The 23,271-nt window shown below is 34.3% G+C and overlaps 1 protein-coding gene across 6 annotated transcripts in view; it reads right to left on the minus strand.

The window, feature by feature from the left end:
- GRIK2 (glutamate ionotropic receptor kainate type subunit 2) overlaps window positions 1–23,271 on the minus strand; it is a 735,871-nt gene that overhangs the window by 24,708 nt on the left and 687,892 nt on the right. For all 6 annotated transcript variants that reach the window (XM_027551329.1, XM_027551330.1, XM_027551334.1 and 3 more), the window contains one exon: window positions 15,834–16,059. In XM_027551329.1, coding sequence (XP_027407130.1) covers window positions 15,834–16,059 — 226 coding nt within the window. The remainder of the gene's footprint in view (window positions 1–15,833; window positions 16,060–23,271) is intronic.

Consider the following 23,271-nt stretch of genomic DNA (forward strand, 5'->3'; position numbering starts at 1 on the left):
AATTAGGCTTCTGCATGCTTTAATCGATTACTAAGGTCAGGGGAAAAAAATAACTCTTTCCCTCTAAAAAAAGTCTCTTTCTAAAACTTATTATAACAATATTTCCTAAACTGGCTTTTTCCCATACACTTCTTTTTTAGGAAGTATACATCTGTGTTTCACTTTTAAAGAATTCATCACTCAAATAAGCTTGAAGGATACCCCATAACAAATATATCTTTTGTATACTTTATACATTAGCAAAATAAAAGGCTGCTATCTCTCCAATGAAGGATAAAGTTTAAAAATGTCTTAAATGATTACATCTGTTTTATTGAAGAATTTTTCCTTCCTATCTATTAATGTTCCCATCAATTATTTTGTTTTAATCTCAATTTGAAAAGCACTGCCTTCAATAACAGTAATTACTGCTGTTACTACATAAGCTCTCTCTGTCAAAAATAAGCTGTTTCTTGTTAGATCTTAGCTTTGAATTTACTCATCACAGGACTACTGATCAAGTCACATATTTTTTGTATGTTCTTATTCATCTCTTCATATGCTTCATGAATCATCAGCTCATAAGAATCTACATCACAATACTTTAGGACATGTCTTCACAGCTGGCTTTTAAATCCCTTTACAAAATACATTTGAGTGGTAATAGTTATGAGTTATTTAAATCTATCTGTATATCAAAACTGATGAAACCAATTCTGGGGGAAAATACACTGTCTTATTTTTCCTAATGGTACCCAGATCCTTTAAATATTTTGTTAAAATTATAAGAGGCTGGCTAGATATTTATGTTTCTCATAATAACAAATCCCCACTGTCCACTTCCTAAAGGACTTTAGTGTCCTTTGTTTTATATTTCATAGTTATTCAACTCATCATAATGATGTTATGAGCTGTGTATTACAGAGATTTAGGTAACATCCTGGTATTTGTTCTCTTTGAGTCTGGGAAGATATTTGTACGAAATAGACTACTCATAATTTTAGGTTTCCTCTAGTATAGCATGTCATTTCTCCAAGATACTGTGCACTTTCTGAAGTGCTTACACATCGTATGGGTATGTGACTATACTATATTCACTAAGTATATATAATTTCAATGATTTGACTCAAAGAGTTTCAATAATTCCTTAATTATTCCTCTTCTTTGAAGGTGTTTAATATGATAAATATTTCTAAGACACACACCCAAATACTTGAAGTGCTTTAAATAACGACTTAAAACATCAGGCTACCTGTCAGTTATAGGTAATCAACCATCCATTATTCATCTTTTTTCATCCAGCATCTAGCACAGTACCTGTCACAAAGTAAGCATTTAACAATGCTTTTTGAATGAAACATTGAATCAATTATAAAAATCCATTATGATATAGTCAAAATATGTTAAGGTATAACTTCTGATATTGACATCTTCTCAGTTTCTTATTAAATTCAGTAGAACACAGAGTTCACAAACATATGAGTTTCACACTTTTAGTGTTGACCATCTAGGATAAGTTAGGATGATAAACAACTTCATACATCTTTATGCCATCCATCAGCTATCAGAGGCATCCCTTGGTCAGTGCCTTAATAAGTGAAAGAACTGTTAGCACAAAAGATCTGAGGCTATCTGCTGGAACCATCAACTTTCATTCTTAAATTACAGTGTTTCTGGCAATGTTATATTTTATGAAATTGCTCCCTGCTTCCTATGCTGAGATGAGAGTTGGGTGCCCTAAATGCACAACATATTTTGGGTGCTTTTAGAGCTTTATCTCTTTTTACCATTATTTCCATGATAAAATCTTCCAATAATATTGGAACTAGACCACATTTTCTTAGAGCCTTTTTTACTCAGTAAAAGGTGGGTTTTATTATCTCTTAGGACACTGCCTCTCTCATATTTGTTTTTAAGAAGTGTTAAGTTAAATTTTATATTTACATTTCAGATTCAATTTTACATTGCTATTCTCCAGTTTTATGCTGTATTCAGTCAACAGTGCTGTTAAACAATACCATAGCATCACTGTTCTTTTCCTCTATAGAACTTGTCTCAGTTTGTAACTAAAAATAATTTCTGGGACTATTTGTTTAATGCTCATTTACAGTAACAGGCTGTAAATTTCATAAAGACAGGGGCTATTTCTGCTTTGTTAGTAGAATACCTGGCACACTCATTTGTGCAAGAGTGTGTGCTTAGTTGCTTCAGTCATGTCTGAATCTTTGCGACCCTATGGACCACAGCCCACCAGGCTCCTCTGTCCATGGGATTCTCCAGGCAAGAATACTGGAGTGGGTTGCCATGCCCTCCTCCAGGGGATATTCCTGATCCAGGGAATGAACCTGCAATCTTGTGTCTCGCGAATTGGGAGGTGGGTTCTTTACCACTAACACCACCTGGGAAGACCAAATATAATATTTACATACATGAACAAAATATTAATCACTTTACAGCTGGTCATGCATACCTGCAACTTTACCTTCAATTATTTCTTATGAACCCAAACTATATATTTTTAATCTATATGCAATAATTATATTTATTTCAAAGGAAGAATTTAATATATATAGCAACTAAACACTCCATGGGACCCATTTCAGATTTCCTATTAGATAAAAGCTAAACTAGCGTAAAGTTACGGTCATCACTCTTTGTATTTTATTTTGAAGGTATTCTATCAAAAAAATCTCAATTTGATAGGCGTATGAAGAACTCACAAGTGATAATCATAAAAATTAAAGATTAATCTCATCTTGAAAACAAATTACCAGCTCATAACATAATCACAGAACAGTAAATGAGTGCTATACGTGATCATTTCTCCATGATAACTTATGATTTTTCCACACTGGAAATCTATGAACATCGTTTTCCTGCTTAAATATTTTTAGTGGTGCTCTAAAGCTATTGAACAAGTTTCCCTGGTGGCTTAGTGGTAAAGAATCCACCTGTCAATGCAGAAGATGCAGATTCAGTCCCTGGGTTGGGAAGATTCCCTGGAGAAGGAAATGCCAACCAACTCCAGTATTACTGCCTGGGAAATCCCATGGACAGAAGAGCCTGGTGGGCTACAGACATAGGAATGGCAAAAAAGATATGACCTAGTGACTAAAACAAAACAATAAGTCTATAGACTACAAGCTCAATTCGTAATTATGTCCATTTCTTCAACATATCATAGACTTCTCAGACTGTATACTTCTCAGACTGTATTCCATTAGTACAAACTATGAAGTTCTATTTCTCTGGAGAGCCCTGTTTTCATACTTTCTCCAATTTTCTGGTTGAACATCCTCAACCAGATAATCTGCTGCTCATCCTTCCCTAACTTTGTACACTTTTCTTTGGCTGTCACAGAGATATACAGGATCCTTCTTCTTTGGAGTCATAGCACATAGCAGATACCCTAGTACAACATTTGGTATGTGGTATTCTAATGTTTTGCTATATATCTTTTCCTATTGAATAATTATATGAGGGCTTCCCTGATGGCTCAGATTGTAAAGAATTTGCCTGCCATGTGGGAGACCCAGGTTTGAGAGCCATGTATGAATATTTTTTTTATTATTAATTATTACATGTACCAACACAGGTGATAGATTCTACTCATTACATATATATACACAGGTGCTAGTCATATAGGGATGAACAATGTAACATGAATCCTGCCCCAGTTGACTTTTTACTGTAACACAAAACACATGTATTAAATAACCTTTGCAACTATGAGAATGACTATAATGAACACCATATTATAGAAACATGTGACAGATGGAACTATGTTAGTCGGCTGACTTTGTATGCAAAAAGGGTTGCATTATTTTGAAGATCATAGGGACAAAAACTCTTCTTTCTCTTTGGCTGCCTTTCACCTATTTCCACTGTTTCCCCATCTATTTCCCATGAAGTAATTAAGCTAAATACCTATATTCAAATTCTATAACTTGCTTAAATTGGATAGAGATTGTTTTTTTTTTTTTTTCCTCTGTTGTAGACCTCAAAATTCAAAGTGTTAAGACCTCTATGGAAAAGGATTCTACTTAAAGGAATATTTGTAGAATCCTCAGGAGAATATTTAAGCATCTAAGATCACAAAGGAGATGAGTATATGAGGCACACAAAATGTACCAATGCATGTGCATGCTGTCTCTCAATCACGTCTGACTCTTTGTGATGCTGTGGACTGCCATCAACCAGGCTGTTCTGTCCATGGTATTTTCCTGGCAAGAACACTGGTTGGGTTGCCATTTCCTACTCCAAAATGTATCAATAAAAACCAAACCTTCAAATTATAGAGTAGATATTCTACCCAGTTGCCTTTTATTACTATTCTGAATATTCTTTGACTTGTGTGAAAAAAGAATAAGAAAGGCAAATATTATCAGCACATAATGAAAAAGTAAACTATTACCACTTGTTCTGACCTATTTCGTGCTGCTGCTAAGTCACTTCAGTCGTGTCCGACTCTGTGCGACCCCAGAGATGGCAGCCCATGAGGCTCCCCCATCCCTGGGATTCTCCAGGCAAGAACACTGGAGTGGGGTGCCATTGCCTTCTCCGGACCTATTTCATACATATTAGTTAAAAGTGACTGGTGAAATAGATTTGTAGTCACATTGCTACATATTAAATCATGAAACTCTGATGTAAAATATGAAAACAGAAATAGTTTCATTCTAGAAACCCTGTCTTCCTAAAAATTTTTTCATCTGCATGATAATCATTTGAATAGTGGTAAGAGTCATAATGTCAGGAATACTTTCCTCACTACGATGTTTTTGTTCCAAGTTCAATATTAAACTTTGATGAATGAATTATAATAGCTGGACAATCTGAAATAAAATCATCAACCATAGCCTTGACTAGATTAACCTTTGTTGGCAAAGTAATGTCTCTGCTTTTGAGATCTAGGTCGGTCATAACTTTCCTTCCAAGGAGCAAGCTTCCTTTAATTTCATGGCTGCAGTCACCGTCTGCCGTGATTTTGGAGCCCCAAAAAATAACGTCTGACACTATTTCCACTGTTTCCCCATCTATTTCCCATGAAGTAATGGGGGACCAGATGCCATGATCTTCGTTTTCTGAATGTTGAGCTTTAAGTCAACTTTTCCATGCTCCTCTTTCACTTTCATCAAGAGGCTTTTTAGTTCCTCTTCACTTTCTGCCATAAGGGTGGTGTCATCTGCATATCTGAGGTTATTGATATTTCTCCCAGCAATCTTGATTCCAGCTTGTGCTTCTTCTAGCCCAGCATTTCTCATGATGTACTCTGCATATAAGTTAAATAAGTAGGGTGACAATATATAATCTTGACATACTCCTTTTCCTATTTGGAACCATTCTGTTGTTCCATGTCCTGTTCTAACTGTTGCTTCCTGACCTGCATATATGTTTCTCAAGAGGCAGGTCAGGTCTGGTATTCCTATCTCTTTCAGAATTTTCCACAGTTTATTGTGACCACACAGTCAAAGGCTTTGGCATAGTCAATAAAGCAGAAATAGATGTTTTTCTGGAACTCTCTTGCTTTTTCGATGATTCAGCAGATGTTGGCAATTTGATTTCTGGTTCCTCTGCCTTTTCTAAAACCAGCTTGAACATCTGGAAGTTCACGGTTCACGTACTGTTGAAGCCTGGCTTGGAGAATTTTGAGTATTACTTTACTAGCGTGTAAAATGAGTGCAATTGTGTGGTAGTTTGAGCATTCTTTGGCATTGCCTTTCTTTGAAATTGGAATGAAAACTGACCTTTTCCGGTCCTTTGGCCACTGCTGAGTTTTCCAAATTTGCTGGCATATTGAGTGAAGCACTTTCACAGCATTATCTTTCAGGATTTGAAGTAGCTCAACTGGAATTCCATCACCTCCACTAGCTTTGTTCGTAGTGATGCTTTCTAAGGCCCACTTGATTTCACATTCCAGGATGTCTGGCTCTAGGTGAGTGATCACACCATCATGATTATCTTGGTCATGAAGATCTTTTTTCTACAGTTCTTCTGTGTATTCTTGCCACCTTTTCTTAATATCTTCTGCTTCTGTTAGGTCCATATCATTTCTGTCCTTTATCGAGCCCATCTTTGCATGAAATGTTCCCTTGGTATCTCTGATTTTCTTGAAGAGATCTCTAGTCTTTCCCATTCTGTTGTTTTCCTCTATTTCTTTGCATTGATCGCTGACATGTCTAATTTACACGTTTGTGTGTGTCTAAATTTGAACTAAATGAATTGAACTCATATCGTGCAAGGACAAATCAGTTTAAAAATATAAGCACCTTAATTCTCCATGTTGAAAATTAAGGGCAAGACCTTATTTCCCCCTTTTCTAGAGCACTTGGCTTGGAAGATTGTGTTTTATAAGTTTTCTTTCCCTATAGCTTCAAAATGTATATAAATCTTTTTAGGAGCTAAATAAGCCACTTTTCAGTTTTAAGGAATGTCTTCCTCAAGGACTTGGGACCTGTCTTTTTTTTGGGGGGGAGGGGTTTGGGGGGGGGGGAAATACAATCATAAGGAATCTAATGTCCTATCTCCTAGTTCTGTGAAAGAGTATCAGCTTACTTTGGTGGGACCTCACTCCAAACTGCAAACCCTCCTCTTGTCATAACAAAAGTTAACTTAATTTTTCTTTGGATGAATTCAGTTAGCTAACACAGATATTCAGTGCAATCATCAAATCAAATTATCTAATCCAATAATATAAACATGATTCTACCCATGTTGAGTCTTAGAGAGGCTTAGTGACTTCACCTATGACTCCTGGGACACTTAGGTGGAACAAAGATTTGTTTTAAGTCATGTCTACAATGGCCACATATTACAGAAAATATGGTAGGGCAACACATGCAAGGTACTCATCTTTGGAATTTAGTGCTTATACATTTTACTTCTGTGCTTTGACTTTTTTTCTTTTCCCTAATACCAATGATTCATTGATCTTACTTAGTCATGCTAACCAAAGGATGACAGTCTGGCACAGTCAATCAGGCTAACTAATCTATAATGTAATTTGAATCCATGGCCTTGGAGTAATCACCACAAGGCACCAACAAAATAAATTCATGGTCTAATGTTTGCATATAAAATCTATCAGGACAAACTGTTTTCATGAGAATTATCCATGTATTTATTGTTTAGGGACCATGTGGTCAACATTTACAATATTAATGAAAGCTGCTCACATTGGTGCTCACAATTCATCAAATTCCCTCTGGAAACTTCCTAGATTCTAGCTTTCAGAGTTTGTTGATGATGTCTGTGGAGCACGCATAGCTTATTACAAAGACTCATCTGTTTTCAGTGACATGAAATCTAGGCTTTAGCAAATACGCCAGGAAAGTACAGGTGTATTTTGGCTTTTTGTTTGTTTGTTTGTTTAATTTAGGCTCTGAAAATTATTAGATCTCGATTGAGACTTGCAAAATCACTTCACCAACATTAAAATTATGCTGCTTGTGCAATGAAAAAATGGAATGCATTTTAATGGAAGGTTTGACCTGCAGAAAGATGAATAATTTGCATCAATTTTTGTGCATTATGTTCAACTAATGAAGACAAATGTATTCATTCATTTTAGTAAAGCTGAAGAACTAAAGACCAGCAATTTTATGCATCTATAATGATGAATATTACACTACTTATTGTATGATGAATTGGGAATTCTAGAATTGGATGGTGAGCAAAACAGGGGAAAAACATGCTTCTCATACTGATTTCTATTTTTATAAAATGGGCATCTGCCTTAAACAAACAACATGCCTCTTTTTAGTACTGATCCCAATCTCTCACTTAGTCAAATAACAAGAAATAAAGAAGCAGTGAAATCTCATGCATTTAACATTAGAAAATACAAGAAAGAAATTTTACATTGTTCACATGTCAAAGTGATATCCTTCTACCATAAAGAGTCCACGATACAACCTATTGTAACTTTAGGCTGATTATGTGGAAGGACATTATAATGAGATAAAAGTAACTTAAGAATTATTAATAGAGCTATAGCTATTTTATATTTGTTAATATAAAATACGTTAGAAAATAGTTTACAAAGGTAATATTAAATTCCAATTGTGAAGTAAGAATGTATCTTATTTATAATTGCATATGAAAGAAATAAATATATAATAGAAATAAGATGCAAATAATTTTGTGTAAATATAATAGAAATAAAATGTAAATATATTTACATAGAAAATTTAATAGAAATATAATGTATATAACAATTTTGTGTCTGATAAAATTGTCTTTAAATTTAACCCTAGTATTAAAGACATATATAAAAAATAAGAGACATTTATAAAGCCAGTATCTTTGCATTCATCTTTACTTTGTCTCTTTATTGCCTATTAAGTTCTGCATATATTACATATCAGTAGTTTTCTATGATATGAGTAATTTAATGTGGATTTAGTTCACAGAAATAATTATACATTGACTATTTAAACTTACTATTGATGTAACCCCACAAGTTAAGTAGGGATACATAAGGTTATAGAAAATTTTAGCATTGTGGATGATAGGCACATAAACAGTATTTCCTGCATCCCCTTTTCAGTTGACTGGTATTTCCCATATGTTATTTACTGGTGGAAGCACCAATAAATGGATGAACTGTACCACTAGCTTACTTTTAAAGATAGAAACAGTTTTAATGGGACCCTACAGACACTTTACAATATTTCTATCAAACTGAACACAGCAAAGCAAAATAACACCAACTGGCTCTAATGGATTTCTCTAGATTGCTGCTTTCCTACCAGCTCACAACTGCTGAGTCTGCCTAGTCCTCAAAGTGCACTATGCACTCAAAATTCCAAAGACAGAAGCCAAGAAGGCTTTTAGTATGGGTGGTCAGAAGGGAGACAAGGCAGCTGAAAATGCCATTAAGTAGAAATGCTCCCCATTCAACTTCATAGATTATAACCTATGCTGAATTAACAAGCAAGACTGCAACCTCTCACACACATTTTAGTATTCCTTAATGAAAACTGCTGTGATTTGTTTTTTGCTTTACCCCCCACCCCGCATCCAGTTTTTGTTGTTTTAATTTGAATGGATGAAAAGGAATTTCAGTTAACTTATTATAAGAACACCAAAACTTCAAAAATCTACCATACCATAAATATCACATTAAAATAGCACCACTGCATTCTGAAAAACTATGAAAGGGATTTAATGTCACCATGAGCTTAATTAAGCCAGCTTATGCTTATTTAGCATTTACCTTCGAATCATTGTTGATTGCTCCACTAAGGTATTTTGTGTAAACAGAGCTTCCCTAATTAAATAGCTTCTATCTGAGTCATTCAGTGAGTCCACAACATGCTTTAGGCGGTAATAATCACACTCAGAGTGATGAATGGTCACAGCAGGGCCCTAGATGAATCACAGGAGGCCCAGCAGGCTCAAAGGACACATGGATTTTTGGGGGAAAAAATGGAAAATATGCATGAGTTTTGAAATATTTCTCAATACTCAGTTCAGAAGAGACATAGTATTTCTGTTTAACCTCCTGCACTTAACCACACATGCCTCTATGACAGTAACTAAAAATCTGAGTAACAGTAAAAGCAAGGGAAAGGGAGTTCCTCTTTGATCACATTTACAATATTAATAAAAATAGAATTTTCATTTCAGTTTATGGCTCCTGCAGGTATAGACTCAAAATCCTGAGGAATTTCTGGTATCGATCTAAATTTCCAGAAACGGCCTGCATTGCTTTGCTTTGAATAGAGTATCTCCTTAACTTTTGTTGGGAAAAGAAATTCAAATACCCTTTTATTTTTCACACCTAAAAACATTAGTTTTAAAAATTTATTCCTTATAATTAAACAAAATTTTAAAATTAAATATAAGTTATCAAAAAATCATCACTATTCTTGAACAAGATTATATAAAAGGGAAATGTTAATTAATGAGTTGAGATATTCAGGTTATGATGTTGGTTGAAAGTTTATGGTATGTCAGAATCTCATTCAAGTACTAGAGTTGCATGTAATTTCATTTATTAATGACTTAAGTAATAATTCATGAAGTTATATTTTTGGCAGAGCTATGACATAAAAAATCATAAATTACTGCCTGATTTTTTTTTTCCCTCAGAAGCATTTGAGGGGTTAAAGTGTGAAATGCCTCTTTCTAGATTATACTACTTTGATGAATTTATATGAGTTAATAAGACTCATCATGTATTGGAGACTCAAAGTCATTTAATTTTGTGCTATGCTTGAATGAATAAAATAAAATTTACTAAGTTAAGAATTTAATATTATCAAGTCAAACAGAAGAAAACAAGTTATCTGAACAAGAGAAAAAAAAGGATATCGTAATACCTGCAGGTGACTGATTTGAATATTTATTCCTTTAAGTGTAGTTATGTTATTCAGAATTAGGCTAAAAATAAAGTGTATATTGAATATATTAATAAAGAGACATTTTAATAAATTTAAATTCAATATTTTTTGGCAGTGAAAATAAAAATATGGTGAAATGTTCTTCCTAGTCTATAATTTTGCTATTTCAAAGTATTATTAGATATTTTGAATTTGTATAAATATATACTGATAATTTTATATTAAAATTCCAAGAAGGTTCTTATAAAAGAAATTTATCATGTGCTAGCTTCTAATTTTTAAAAATTCTCTATTTAAAACACTAATATATTACACTATTACACCACACTAACTACATACTACAAAGATGATTCCACATAGATATATAATCCAACTTGATTTCTATAAGTTTCTTGTGCAAGTGACCTTGCAAATATCAGTGACTATTTTTTTGCAATAACTAAGCTTTTTCAGAAGGGCAAAAGTTGATCTGATCAGCTGAGCTGAGTAGATAAAAGAAAAAAAAAAAGACTATATCCTAAGGCTTATAGCTTAATTTGTTTTGTTCTCTCAATTTATCTATAAGGTTAGAATGAGAAGAAATAGAAATTCCAAATGTTGTGTATTTTTGTTAATTTAAAAAGTTACATTAAAACTAAAGTATATATATTATTTTAAATTGTTTTATATTTTCCTTATAAGTCAATATCTTACAGTAAACACTGTCAAGGGTAGGAATAAAAAATCTGCTCTTTGTATAGGTCCCATAAACTATCACAGGGAGCTTCCCTAGAACTGATTCAACTATTATCTTTCCTTTTTAAAATAGCTTTCACATCCGAAATATCCCAGTGAGTTTTTGAGAATTATATACTATTTTGATTGATTGGGCTTCCCTTGTGGCTCAGCTGGTAAAGAATCCACCTGCAGTGTGGGAGACCTCGCTTAGATCCCTGGGTTGGGAAGATCCCTTGGAGAAGGGAAAGGCTACCCACTCCAGTATTCTGGCCTAAAGAATTCCATGGACAGTCTATGGGGTCGCAAAGAGTTGGACAGGACTGAGCAACTTCTACTCACTTTGACTGATTTGTAGCAAGTGAAAGTGAAAGTGAAAGTGAAGTCGCTCAGTCGTGTCTGACTCTTTGTGACGCCGTGGACTGTAGCCTACCGGGTTCCTCCGTCCATGGGATTCTCCAGGCAAGAATACTGGAGTGGATTGTTATTTCCTTCTCCAGGGGATCTTCTGGACCCAGGGATCGAACCCCGGTGTCCCACATTGCAGGCAGATGTTTTACCCTCTGAGCCACCAGGGAAGCCCCTGATTTGTAGCAAGCATGTCCTCAAAGCAGAACAATATGATAGAGACAGTCTTGGTACACTGATACATTGTATTTACAACTCAAACAAGCAAGTAAACAAAAAACTCTCAAGCTTAAGGTTTTATATTAAATATAAGTCAAATTTCTTTATTTTAATTATTTGAAATTATGAGTGTTATTATGTAACTAACATTCATGAAAAATATCTGTGCTATACTCCAAAGAGAAGCAAGTTAACAGGATGGCCTCCAATAGTTAGAGTTACCCCAGGCGCCTGTACAGTGATGAGGACAGGAACCAAAATGAGATGTCCCAGGCCCCATACTCCAAAGAGGGCCTCCCCAATGGCTCAGCCTTGAAGACTTTGCCTGCAGTATAGTAGATGTGGTTGAATTCCTGGGTTGGGAAGATCCAGGAGGATCCCCTGGAAGAGGGCATGGCAACCCACTCCAGTATTCTTGCCTGGAAAATTCCATGGACAGAAGAGCCTAGTGAGCTACAGTCCACAGGGTCACAAACAGTCGGACCTGACTGAAAGGATTTAGCACACATACTCCAAAATCCTTATATATCCTCCCCAAATCTTATTTAATTCTCACTACCCTGAATCACTCTTGTTCAATGAGGTCATCACATTGAATAATGTAAGATGCTACACTGATCATTAGCTCCAAAAATTATTTGTTTTCTCTGTTTATAAACCTTGCTGCACCATCATATTTTTAGATGTAGAGTTCATTTGCTCAACAAATAATTGAAAGTCCACGGAGTGCAGGCAATAAACTTGTATAGGCTTACAACAACTAAAAGGCCAAAATCTCTGTCCTCCTCCACATAATGTAAACCAAAGGGGAAGGTATGGATATACAGGAATCTCACTCCTTTCAGAAACAAAATGAATTTATTTTCTTCAGTTCTTTCCAAATGAAACTGTGAAGCAATAGGAACCTATCAATCACTGCTTCCATTCTTCATACGTGTTTAAGGTGTTTGATTTTTAAAATTTGTTCTGAGACATCAGCAAACCATATTGCTTCACATAATAGTTTCCTGCCCACTTTAAATCAAACTCTAGGAATCTGTCAAGCATATTATCTGAAACACCATATTTAGCATTAAATAGACCTTAGGTTTTCCTAGTCTAACTCTCTAGTTTTACTAATTAAAAAAGAGAAATTTAGAAAATGTAAATTTCATGTCACTTGTCCAAGATCACAACAAATGATAAAACTAAATATAGAATATCAGTGTGCAAAATACTACGTGATGATAGTTTTGAGCATATAATCAGCCTCTTTTCTAACATATCATAAAGAATCTGCCAGAGATTCTTGCAAGAGACTTGAGTTCGATCCCTGGGTCGGGATGATCCCATAAAGGAGGGAATGGCTACCTGCTCTAGTATTCTTACATGGAGAATCCCATGGACAGAGGATCCTGGAAGGCTATACTCCATGGTATGGCCAAGAGTCAGACACAACTGAGTGACTAATATTTTCACTTTCACTAAGCTTGAAAATTTATCAAAGTTGTTCATCATAAACTCCAAATAAATGGTACATGAATGCATGAAACTGTTGAATTCTTGAGGGAAAGAACCATATGGGATCTAACTAGGGAGTATGCTAGAATTTGAACACATGATCAAGACAAAACTATCCCAATAAACTCAATCCTTATCATGAATATAAGTTAAAACATTTTGAAAAGACATGTTCCTTAAGCTTATTATAATTAGGATAACTCAATCATCTTTATATGTTAGAATTAATTATATATACTTTGGCAAAATAATGGCAAAGCTTTGGATGGTCTGTTCCCAGTGTGAGCAGTAAAGGAGGTTCATTTTGTGCAGAGAATTTTAAAACAACAGTAGCAACAACTATCACCCCACACTGGCAAGTCAATTAAAAAGCATCCCTCCCTGTAAAATATCTTTTGTTCATCTGAGTTCTAAACACTTATTATAGAGTTTTAACAACCCTACTTATTGAACTTTGAATTAGCAAATATTTATTTTTTATTCTTTAATAGACATTGTACTCCACTTGGCAACTAAACTGGAGAATCCTCATTATACAGCTTAAAAGTGAAAATGAGACACTCAGTCCTGTCCAACTCTTTGTGACCCCATGGACTATACCATCCATGGAATTCTCCAGGCCAGAATACTGGAGTGAGTAGACTTTCCCTTCTCCAGGGGATCTTCCCAACTCAGAGATCAAACCCAGGTCTCCCACATTGCAGGCAGATTCTTTCTAGTTTTGTTTTGTTTTGCTTTCTTTATTTCAACGTGACTGTGGAATCATTATTTTTAGTCTACCATATAAATGCTATGCAATGTTACAGGAGTGAATATCTCAAAATTCTCTCAGAGTCAGTTCAAACTATTTTCAGCTATAATGAATCTGAATAAACTTTTTGAAGTTATTATGGTGGAAAATTTTTGGACTTCCTAGATTTTTGAAAGTTGTTAGAAATGATCCCAAAGAAACAAAAACATGGATAGTATTGCAATTTCTAAATTTATCATGAAATGGAATTTTTTATGAATCTGTGCCTTACTTTCTAATTATAGTATACATCTTTGTTGATTTGAAAGAAACTTTTCAAAATTAAAAGCAATAAAATTATGAATGAGGATACATTGAGAAATATGGCTATACCATTTATTAAATGCAGTTACATGAAAATCAATTTTGACCCAGTTGTTGAAAAATTTGCAGAAGTTTCAAAACTATTATAGTGTCATTGTTCACTACTGTTTTTCATGCACTCAGTCTCTGGTATTTTGTTTCAGCAGCCCAGGTGGAGTAGCATATGCACATTCATTTTCTCACTACTTCTGTTGTGGTATCTTCTTAATTCTGACTCTGACACCTGTGCCTCCTTCTTATATGGACTCTTTCAGTTACATTGGACCCACGTGGTTAATCTATGGATGTGTAAGTTGGACTGTGAAGAAAGCTGAGCGCCAAAAAATTGATGCTTTTGAACTGTGGTATTGGAGAAGACTCTTGAGAGTCCCTTTGACTGCAAGGAAATCCAACCAGTCCATCCTAAAGGAGATCAGTCCTGGGTGTTCTTCGGAAGGACTGGTGCTAAAGCTGAAACTGCGATACTTTGGCCACCTCATGTGATGAGTTGATTCATTGGAAAAGACTCTGATGCGGGGAGGGATTGGGGGCAGGAGGAGAAGGGGATGACAGAGGATGAGATGGCTGGATGTCATTACCGACTCCATGGACATGAGTTTGGGTGAACTCTGGGAGTTGGTGATGGACAGGGAGGCCTGGCGTGCTGCAATTCATGGGGTCGCAAAGAGTTGGACACTACTGAGCAACTGAACTGACGTGGTTAATCCAGGAAGATTTCCCAATTTTAAGGTCCTTAACTTAATCACATCTGCAAGGTCCTTTTTAGCAATAAAGGTAACATATTCATATGCTTGGGGGATTAAACCAGGGACATTTGGGGGGAGCCGTTTTTATGCCCACAGCATGTATGTATGTACTCTAATATTATGTATTTATTCATTCATTAACTTATCATATAAATATATACATATCCATATATTATACATAAATATTAAGCTCAATAAATGTAAATTTTCATTGTCTTTTCCGGCAACTATTATTATTTCATTCCATGATTGTTATTGAAACTAGTTTTATCATATAGAAGAAAGAATGTTAAATAGAATCATTCCTAGTGTAAATTATTCTATGTATTTTACTGGTAAATCATCTGCCAGTACTCTCAAATAAAATATATTTCTCTTAAATAAAATGATTACTCACAGTAACCATTTGCAGCTCATTCTTTTAGTCAGCAAAATCAAATACTAGATTCATATACCATTAATCCGAAAAAAATAAAGTTCCAAAAAATTTATTTTATTCATCGAACTTTTTTTTAAGTGTAAGATTAAAGAGAAGGTCCTTTATGGGGGGTGTTGTGGAGTTTTTCAACTCTGATATAGTAAAAATGTCTACTGACCATTTTAGTAGAAATCATTTTTTCTTTTGTAACTTATTCCTTTAGAAGCAGATGTCCAACTATTTTCCTGTTTTTATACAGTCACAGAATAGAGCAAGATACATTTGTTTGAAGCAAAATTCCTAACGGCATATGGAGGCACTGTTTTTTCTCCCTTCTCACAGCAACTAGGATTAATGAACAAAGAGCAAGCGGCTGACATGAAACCTACCCATGGGGGTGCCAACGCCATAACCTTTGGAGTCTATGAGGCCACCAATCTGTGTCAGGTTACAGTTCCGCTGGGTGACAAACTCGATGGTTGTTGACTCCATTAGGAAAGCATAATCAGAGGTGAGGACTCTCTGGATTCCTTCTTCATTACTTTTGACGAGCACAGACTGCCTCCTGCTACTCATAAAGGCCCACATTTTGTCATATGTGGAGATTTTTGATTTCTGGGGAAAAACAGGATACATAAGAAAGATATTCCTTAGTTTCCATGTGACCCTACAATATTTTGATGAAATTAACTATATTTAGTTTGCTCATAATACTGTATAATTGTATTATTAGTAACAGTGATACTAAACAACAACAACAAAAAATCAAAATCTGCGAAGAAACATTTCTCTGAGCAATTCCTCATCGTATTTCCAGGCGTGGAGCAGATTTATTTAGCAAACATATAAAAAATGCCCTAAGATTCAAAAGACCACAACTAGTAAATCATAGGAGGCAATAAAAAAGAGAGAATAAAACAGACTAATAAGGGATTTTTGTGTTTGTATCTCACATGCATATCTCATATGTACAATTTTATTTTTCAACATTACTATAACATCAAATTTCGAAAATGCAGACACTGGACACCGATTGACACTATAAAAGTGTAAGAGATTTTTTTCCCCCTGAATTCAGTTGTTGACTATAAGACAGATGTTACATTATCCCCCAAGGACACATACAAATATAAGTTGAAGAGACGAGAGGAATTTGTTACAAATAAGGATATTACAAGTAAGATGACTACATTTCTGCTGAGACACAATCTGGACACCATAGAACTTCTTTTAACCTGCCTCAGGACAACAGGAAATCAATCATCCAGGTCTTACTAACTAAGGATTCCTGGACCAAGAAAATAGAAGAGTTTTTATATCCAGCTGGAAATTCTCAGTAGGGCTTCAGTACGACTTATTGCTAAAGGAAAGGAATGGGTTTTGTTCAGAAGGCACTGGTAAAACATAAACAGGAAAAAGGTTAGCATCTGCTTATGGAAAGCTCATTTGTGAAACCCTTACCTTAGTTTCATTCTTATACCAACACAAAACATAATATTCCAATTATAAACACAAGGAGGATTTTCACCTCATTGGTTGTTCTGCCATAAAACATTGAAACTATTTTCCAATAAATAGGTATACAGTCTTTTGCAGTTTAAGCATGTATTTAGTCCTACATGTTCCAGGACATAAACGTGATATTATTCCTTCCACTAAAGGTTAGTACAGAATAATATTTTTAAAAATTATGGCACTATTTCAATGAAAACATGGAAAGAAAAAATTAATTTGGAGGTGGGGAAATATCTAATAGTGCATTATGTGCTTTATAAAAACAAGTATAGCTTTAGAGCTAAGAAGCAATAAAAATGTAAACCTCTGCTCTCCAATGAACATTAAAACATGCTGAAAGGCCAGTCCTTGAAAGAAGGCAGCTAGAGTACCCAGAATGAGATTGGCATGATAACAAATTTGGGCAACAAATTGCGGTATGTCAGTTGTTTTTAAGGAAAATATTCAAATGTTTGGAGTAGAAATGGGAAATGAAAGGAATAGTTAAGACTATGGTGATATTCTTACTGGAATAATTATGACCAATAGTGAGGTTTTGCAAAGATACATCTTGCTATCCAAATTAGGAACATAATGAGGCTAGCTACAACAAGTTCATGTCCTTTCAAAGGTAAAAAATATTTTCTCCTAATGTTTTGGATTAAGTGAGGTCAAAATACAAAATAAAATCAAAATCAGAGCTTACCTTCAGATTAAAGAGATTTTATGTAAAAAATAAAACTGGACACAGTTTTTGATTTAGTGAATCTGTGACTGATAATAAACACAATCCCATGGATGTAATACTAAAAATTCATGTATCAAAACTGCATGTTCATTACTTGACAATTTAAAAGGTAACATCTTTGTTGTTGTTTAGTCAATAAGTTGTATCTGACTCTTTTGCAGCCCCATGGACCTGCCAGGCTATAGTTTATACATATATACACTCTCTTTTAGATTCTTTTTCCATACAGGCCATCACAGAGTATTGAGTTCCCTGTACTATACAATAGGTTCTTATTAATAACTTCCTATCTTCCATTTTTACTTAAATATCTCTTAATATACTTCTGGTTTTCTTGAATCTATTGTCTTTGATTTTTGTACAGCTTCAATCATCTTTCCTGTCTACAGAAAATAAACCTATTCCTAGTATTCTTATATGGGATAATAAGTTTTGATAGAAAAGTTACCCAAATTGTTTTGTTTCTCATAATAAACACCCAAATATTTTAATTTAGAAATATTGACTATCTGCTGCTCACTCACATTTTATATGGCTTGCTTGCTAGTTTGGCTGGCATTCTTTGACTACAATTTCCAACTGAGCACAGTCATCTATCAATTATGGCTATAAAACACAACACTGTGTAGCCAGATATGGGAGATAAGATTAAAGTCTTTGTAGATTGCATGTATATATGTGTTGGTATGCGATGCCTTTAAATTCAAACTATTTTTATAGAAAGTTAAAATACAAAACTAGTCTTTAGGGTCACCTGGAAATTGTATTACTTTTATCATTTTCAGTAGTGAAGATAGTATAGTCATCACTAGTTTAAAAACAAAAGGCTTGAACAACATGAATTTCACTGAAACACTTAAGTTTAAAGCAGCTAAGATTGCTTATAAAGTATACGAAGAAAGTATCTGGACAAAACACAGGCTGAATATGAAGTTTACTATGTACTTTTCTCTATAAATATGGCCACACATGAATAATTGATTACCTATACTTAACTAATATATAGATAAATTCTGAATGATGTAGGTCCAAGTCAGAATGATCACTAATTCTTTATCTCTTGTTAAAAAAATATGTTCTTATGCAAACTAACTAATCTCTTTTTAGTTTATATGGTAGTCAAATATCTACCAAACTTCTAACGTTTTTGCGAGGATTAAATAAGACACTACATGTAAAAACACCATGCAGTAGTAAGACGTTTTTGTTACTCTATTTGTTAAAAAGAGCTTAATACTACCCAGTGCTTGTGTTTTATTTTTCTTAGAAAACACCAAGTAATCTGGTAAAGATGGAAGGTTGAATATCATCTTTGAACAAATATTCTCTCCTATGGCGTGAAACTACAAGGCAAAAGACAATCAGATGAAATGCAGCAGAAACAAAATTTTGGAAGGAGCAATGCAGATAGATGAATTGCAATTGAGCTAATCAACCTTTGAGGCCCCCTTTTCCCCTGCAAAAGTTTCTGAGATTAGCATTTCTATATCCCTCTCAAAGCCAGAATGATTAAAGGTCTAACAAAAGTAGAATATATTGGAAAACTGTCTTAAAAACAACTATCTTTGTGATTGCTCCATCCCACCCAAGCAAAGGCCAAGAGGTTTTATTCTGTGGGAAGCAAACAAGAGTACACTGGATGAGTTGATCTAGGCAAGCCACACTGAAACCAGAAGGAACATGTTGGAATCTATAACCAATGTTGAGATCAGTCAGCCCTCTGTCTGTCTTCGATCTTTGAATTCCTCCAGGAAGATATTTTTAAGCAAAATTGAACTTCTCTAAAGAGATAATAATAATATTAATAAAACAATAACAACAGAAAAGGTAATAATAGCAGTTAACACATATAGAGTTCAGCATGTGCCAAATATTATTATACATTATTTATACATATTAAATCATTTAAGTCTTTTAAGATTTCTATTAGATGGTAGATATTTTTGTCCCCATTCTAAAATTAGAAAATGAAAACACAGAGCAGTTAATAGTTCACCTAAATTCATGTGGCTTCTTCCTGGCAAAAGCAGGAGGAAAACTTGGGTAAATAGGCCACCAGTTCATAGTCTTAATTATTGTACTATAACAACTACATCTAAAGGCACATATCATGGATTTACAAAAAAATGAACCACTACATCACCCTAAAGTGAAGCTCATAGTTTTTCATCCTTAACTACGCACCTGTGGCTTGCAATGAGTCTCTAACATAAAGAATAAAACATAAAGATAAATAATAAAACAAACAAAATGACATTAATGTCCTTAGCAAGGTAAAAGATATTGCATAAATTCAAAGAAAAATTCTAAATTGACTTTGTTGAAAGAAAACACATTCAAAGATCAGATACATATTAAAATCTGATATAAAAAATGGAATCCTCAAGTGAAATGTAGAATAAAAGAGGATTTTTAAAACAGTGCGACTGACTTGACCTCTAATTTCAAAATATATATATTAAATACATATGGAATTGTGCTAATACACTAAGATCTAATGCGTAAGGAGGAAATAAGGAGACTCAGCTAGTTTTATTTCTAGTAAAATAGAAAATTGTTGAATACTTTCAAAGTAAAAAAGACCATAGGATCTCTAAGGTTAAAAATAGTATATGAAAGCTTTACAAGTGAAATACTAAGAGGAAGAACTCATTTAAAGTCAGTAAGCAGGTAATTAAAAACAAAAGTAATAAATATTTGTGTATTGTCTGAAAGTTTATGTTCACTTATTTAGAAATAAGGAAATATCAAGTTACCATGTGAACTAAAGCTCATAGGTGGAAGATGGGGCATGTTAAATGATTGATTGTATATTATATCCTCTCAATCTCCTCTTAGACTAAGGTTAGCTTCATTCCACAAAGTAGCTGGTGATCATTGCCAAGGGACAAGATAAAATCAGGGATGGAGAATAAGCTGCTGAACCAAATGTAAACAGTCTTTGAAGGTCCTCCAGCAACAGTGACATAGAGAAGTGAAGACCTACACAGAGCACCAAAAAAGACTAAGGAATTGGAATATAGGTTGGCACCACTGATGCCAAATTTATTAGGAAGGATAGTCTAGAATAATGTATTATTTTAGAGAAACATGAAAAATGAAAGCCAGGTAATAAACTAAGCATGAAATATTATAAATTTTCCGTAAGGCAAGAATTAAGATAATGGCAAATTAGTCAAGTTAAAAAATGAATTAGTGAAAAAAAATTAAACATAAGAACATCTTGGAGAAATGTCTATTTAGTTCTTTGGCCCATTTTTTGATTGGGTCATTTATTTTTCTGGAGTTGAGCTGTAGGAGTTGCTTGTATATTTTTGAGATTAGTTGTTTGTCAGTTGCTTCATTTGCTATTATTTTCTCCCATTCTGAAGGCTGTCTTTTCACCTTGGTAATAGTTTCCTTTGATGTGCAGAAGCTTTTAAGGTTAATTAGGTCCCATTTGTTTATTTTTTATTTTATTTCCAATATTCTGGGAGGTGGGTCATAGAGGATCCTGCTGTGATGTATGTCAGAGAGTGTTTTGCCTATGTTCTCCTCTAGGAGTTTTATAGTTTCTGGTCTTACGTTTAGATCTTTAATCCATTTTGAGTTTATTTTTGTGTATGGTGTTAGAAAGTGGTCTAGATTTGGGAGAATGACATTGAAACATGTAAAATATCATGTAAGAAACGAGTTGCCAGTCCAGGTTCGATGCACGATAATGGATGCTTGGGGCTAATGCACTGGGACGACCCAGAGGGATGGTATGGGGAGGGAGGAGGGAGGAGGGTTCAGGATGGGGAACACATGTATACCTGTGGTGGATTCATTCTGATATTTGGCAAAACTAATACAATTATGTAAAGTTGAAAAATAAAATAAAATTAAAAAAAAAAAAAAAAGAACATCTTGTTTCACTCCTTTCCTTCACAGGTGAGTATACTAAGGCTACTTGATACAAAAAAAAAAAAAAAATTAGTAGTGAAGGCAGATTTTAAATAGAAACTTGCTGATAGGATTTATGACATCATGATTTTAATGAAGAATTTTAATTTCATAATGAGACAATAATGTCTTTAGCAAAAATGAAAAATATTTCTAAGTATTATCATTACAGCTATGTTGTACACAGTAATATAAAGTTAAGTACATAAATTAAATCAAGTCTCATAGATATTGTTTGAAATGAATAGTAAAATCAAAGCAATGAAAGGAAAAGTGTTAGTTGCTCAATCGTGTCCAGCTCTGCAACTCCATGGATGATAGCCCACCAGGCTCCTCAGTCTATGGAATTCTCCAGGCAAGAATACTGGAGTGGATGGCCATTTCTGTCTCCAGGGGATCTTCCCAAGCCAGGGACTGAATCTGGGTCTCCTTCATTACAGGTAGATTCTTTACTGTGTGAGCCACCAGGGAACTATATTTAAAATATTCGAAATAAGATATTCTGATTTTCTCACACAACTACACTGCCACTCTAAACACCAGAATAAATTTATTTCTTTTGGGGTGTGTGTATATGTGTGTGTGTCCCATATTAAGGACACTTTTCCTTCTATATTACATTGGGCAGATTTAGGATGCCAACGTTTAGCAGTGTTTATTTTATCAAAATGCTGAGGCTTGTAAGTTGACTTGGTTTTTGCTATATCAGCATAAAACCAATAAAACAAATTCATAAGGCACTGTCTCTTTATCATAGCAGTTTTCAGAGGGTATGAAATGTAAACAAACAGATTTTAAAAATTCTTGTTAAGAATAAGAAACACAAGACTTTTAAAAAATTCACAGATGCCAAAAGATGTTGGGCTTTAAAAATAACATTCAGTATACTTAAAAGCTTTTAAATATATAGATGATGATTCCAAATGTAAACATATATAACTTTAGTTTCTGAGAGAACTCAAGATAAACTATGCAACCTGAAATTACCTGACTCTTTGCAGATCTCCAATAACTAATGTGTTTTAGGCAACATTTTTCCTGAGCATTCTAGAGAGAGACATTTAGAACTGGTAAGATATTAGTGGAAGAATGTTGTTGTTGTTTAGTCGCTCAGTAGTGTCTGACTCTTAGTGATACCACGAACTGTAGCCCACCAGGCTCCCCTGTCCATGGAATTTTCCAGGCAAGATTATTGGAGCAGGCTGCCATTTCCTTCTCCAGTGCTTTGAAATTTTGTTTCTATCCCATCTAAAATGTTATGAAAGCCAATCAAGTAAGGGTTATTCTTGTACCACTGGCATAGAACTTTTATTGTGAACAACATATTTTACAAATTCAAAGCCATCTTTAAAAAAATATCTTTGACTTAAATTGTTTAGCATGCAAGTGAATTATTCTCCCCACTCCCTTTGCTCGATGTCAAATACAAATTAAAATTCAAATAAAGCACAAGGAGCTCAGCTGGGTGCTCTGTGATGACCTTGAGGGATCGGTTGTAAGGAGGTTCAAGAGGGAGGGAATATGGCTGATTTATTTCATGGTACAGCAGAAACTAACACAATATTGTAAAGCAATTATATTCCAATTCATTTTTAAGTAAATGCAAAACCAGAAAAAAATAAAATTCAGAGACCATTTTGTGTTCATGGACCTATAAACCT

Source organism: Bos indicus x Bos taurus, chromosome 9 (genome assembly GCF_003369695.1).
Source record: "Bos indicus x Bos taurus breed Angus x Brahman F1 hybrid chromosome 9, Bos_hybrid_MaternalHap_v2.0, whole genome shotgun sequence".
NCBI lineage: Eukaryota > Metazoa > Chordata > Mammalia > Artiodactyla > Bovidae > Bos > Bos indicus x Bos taurus.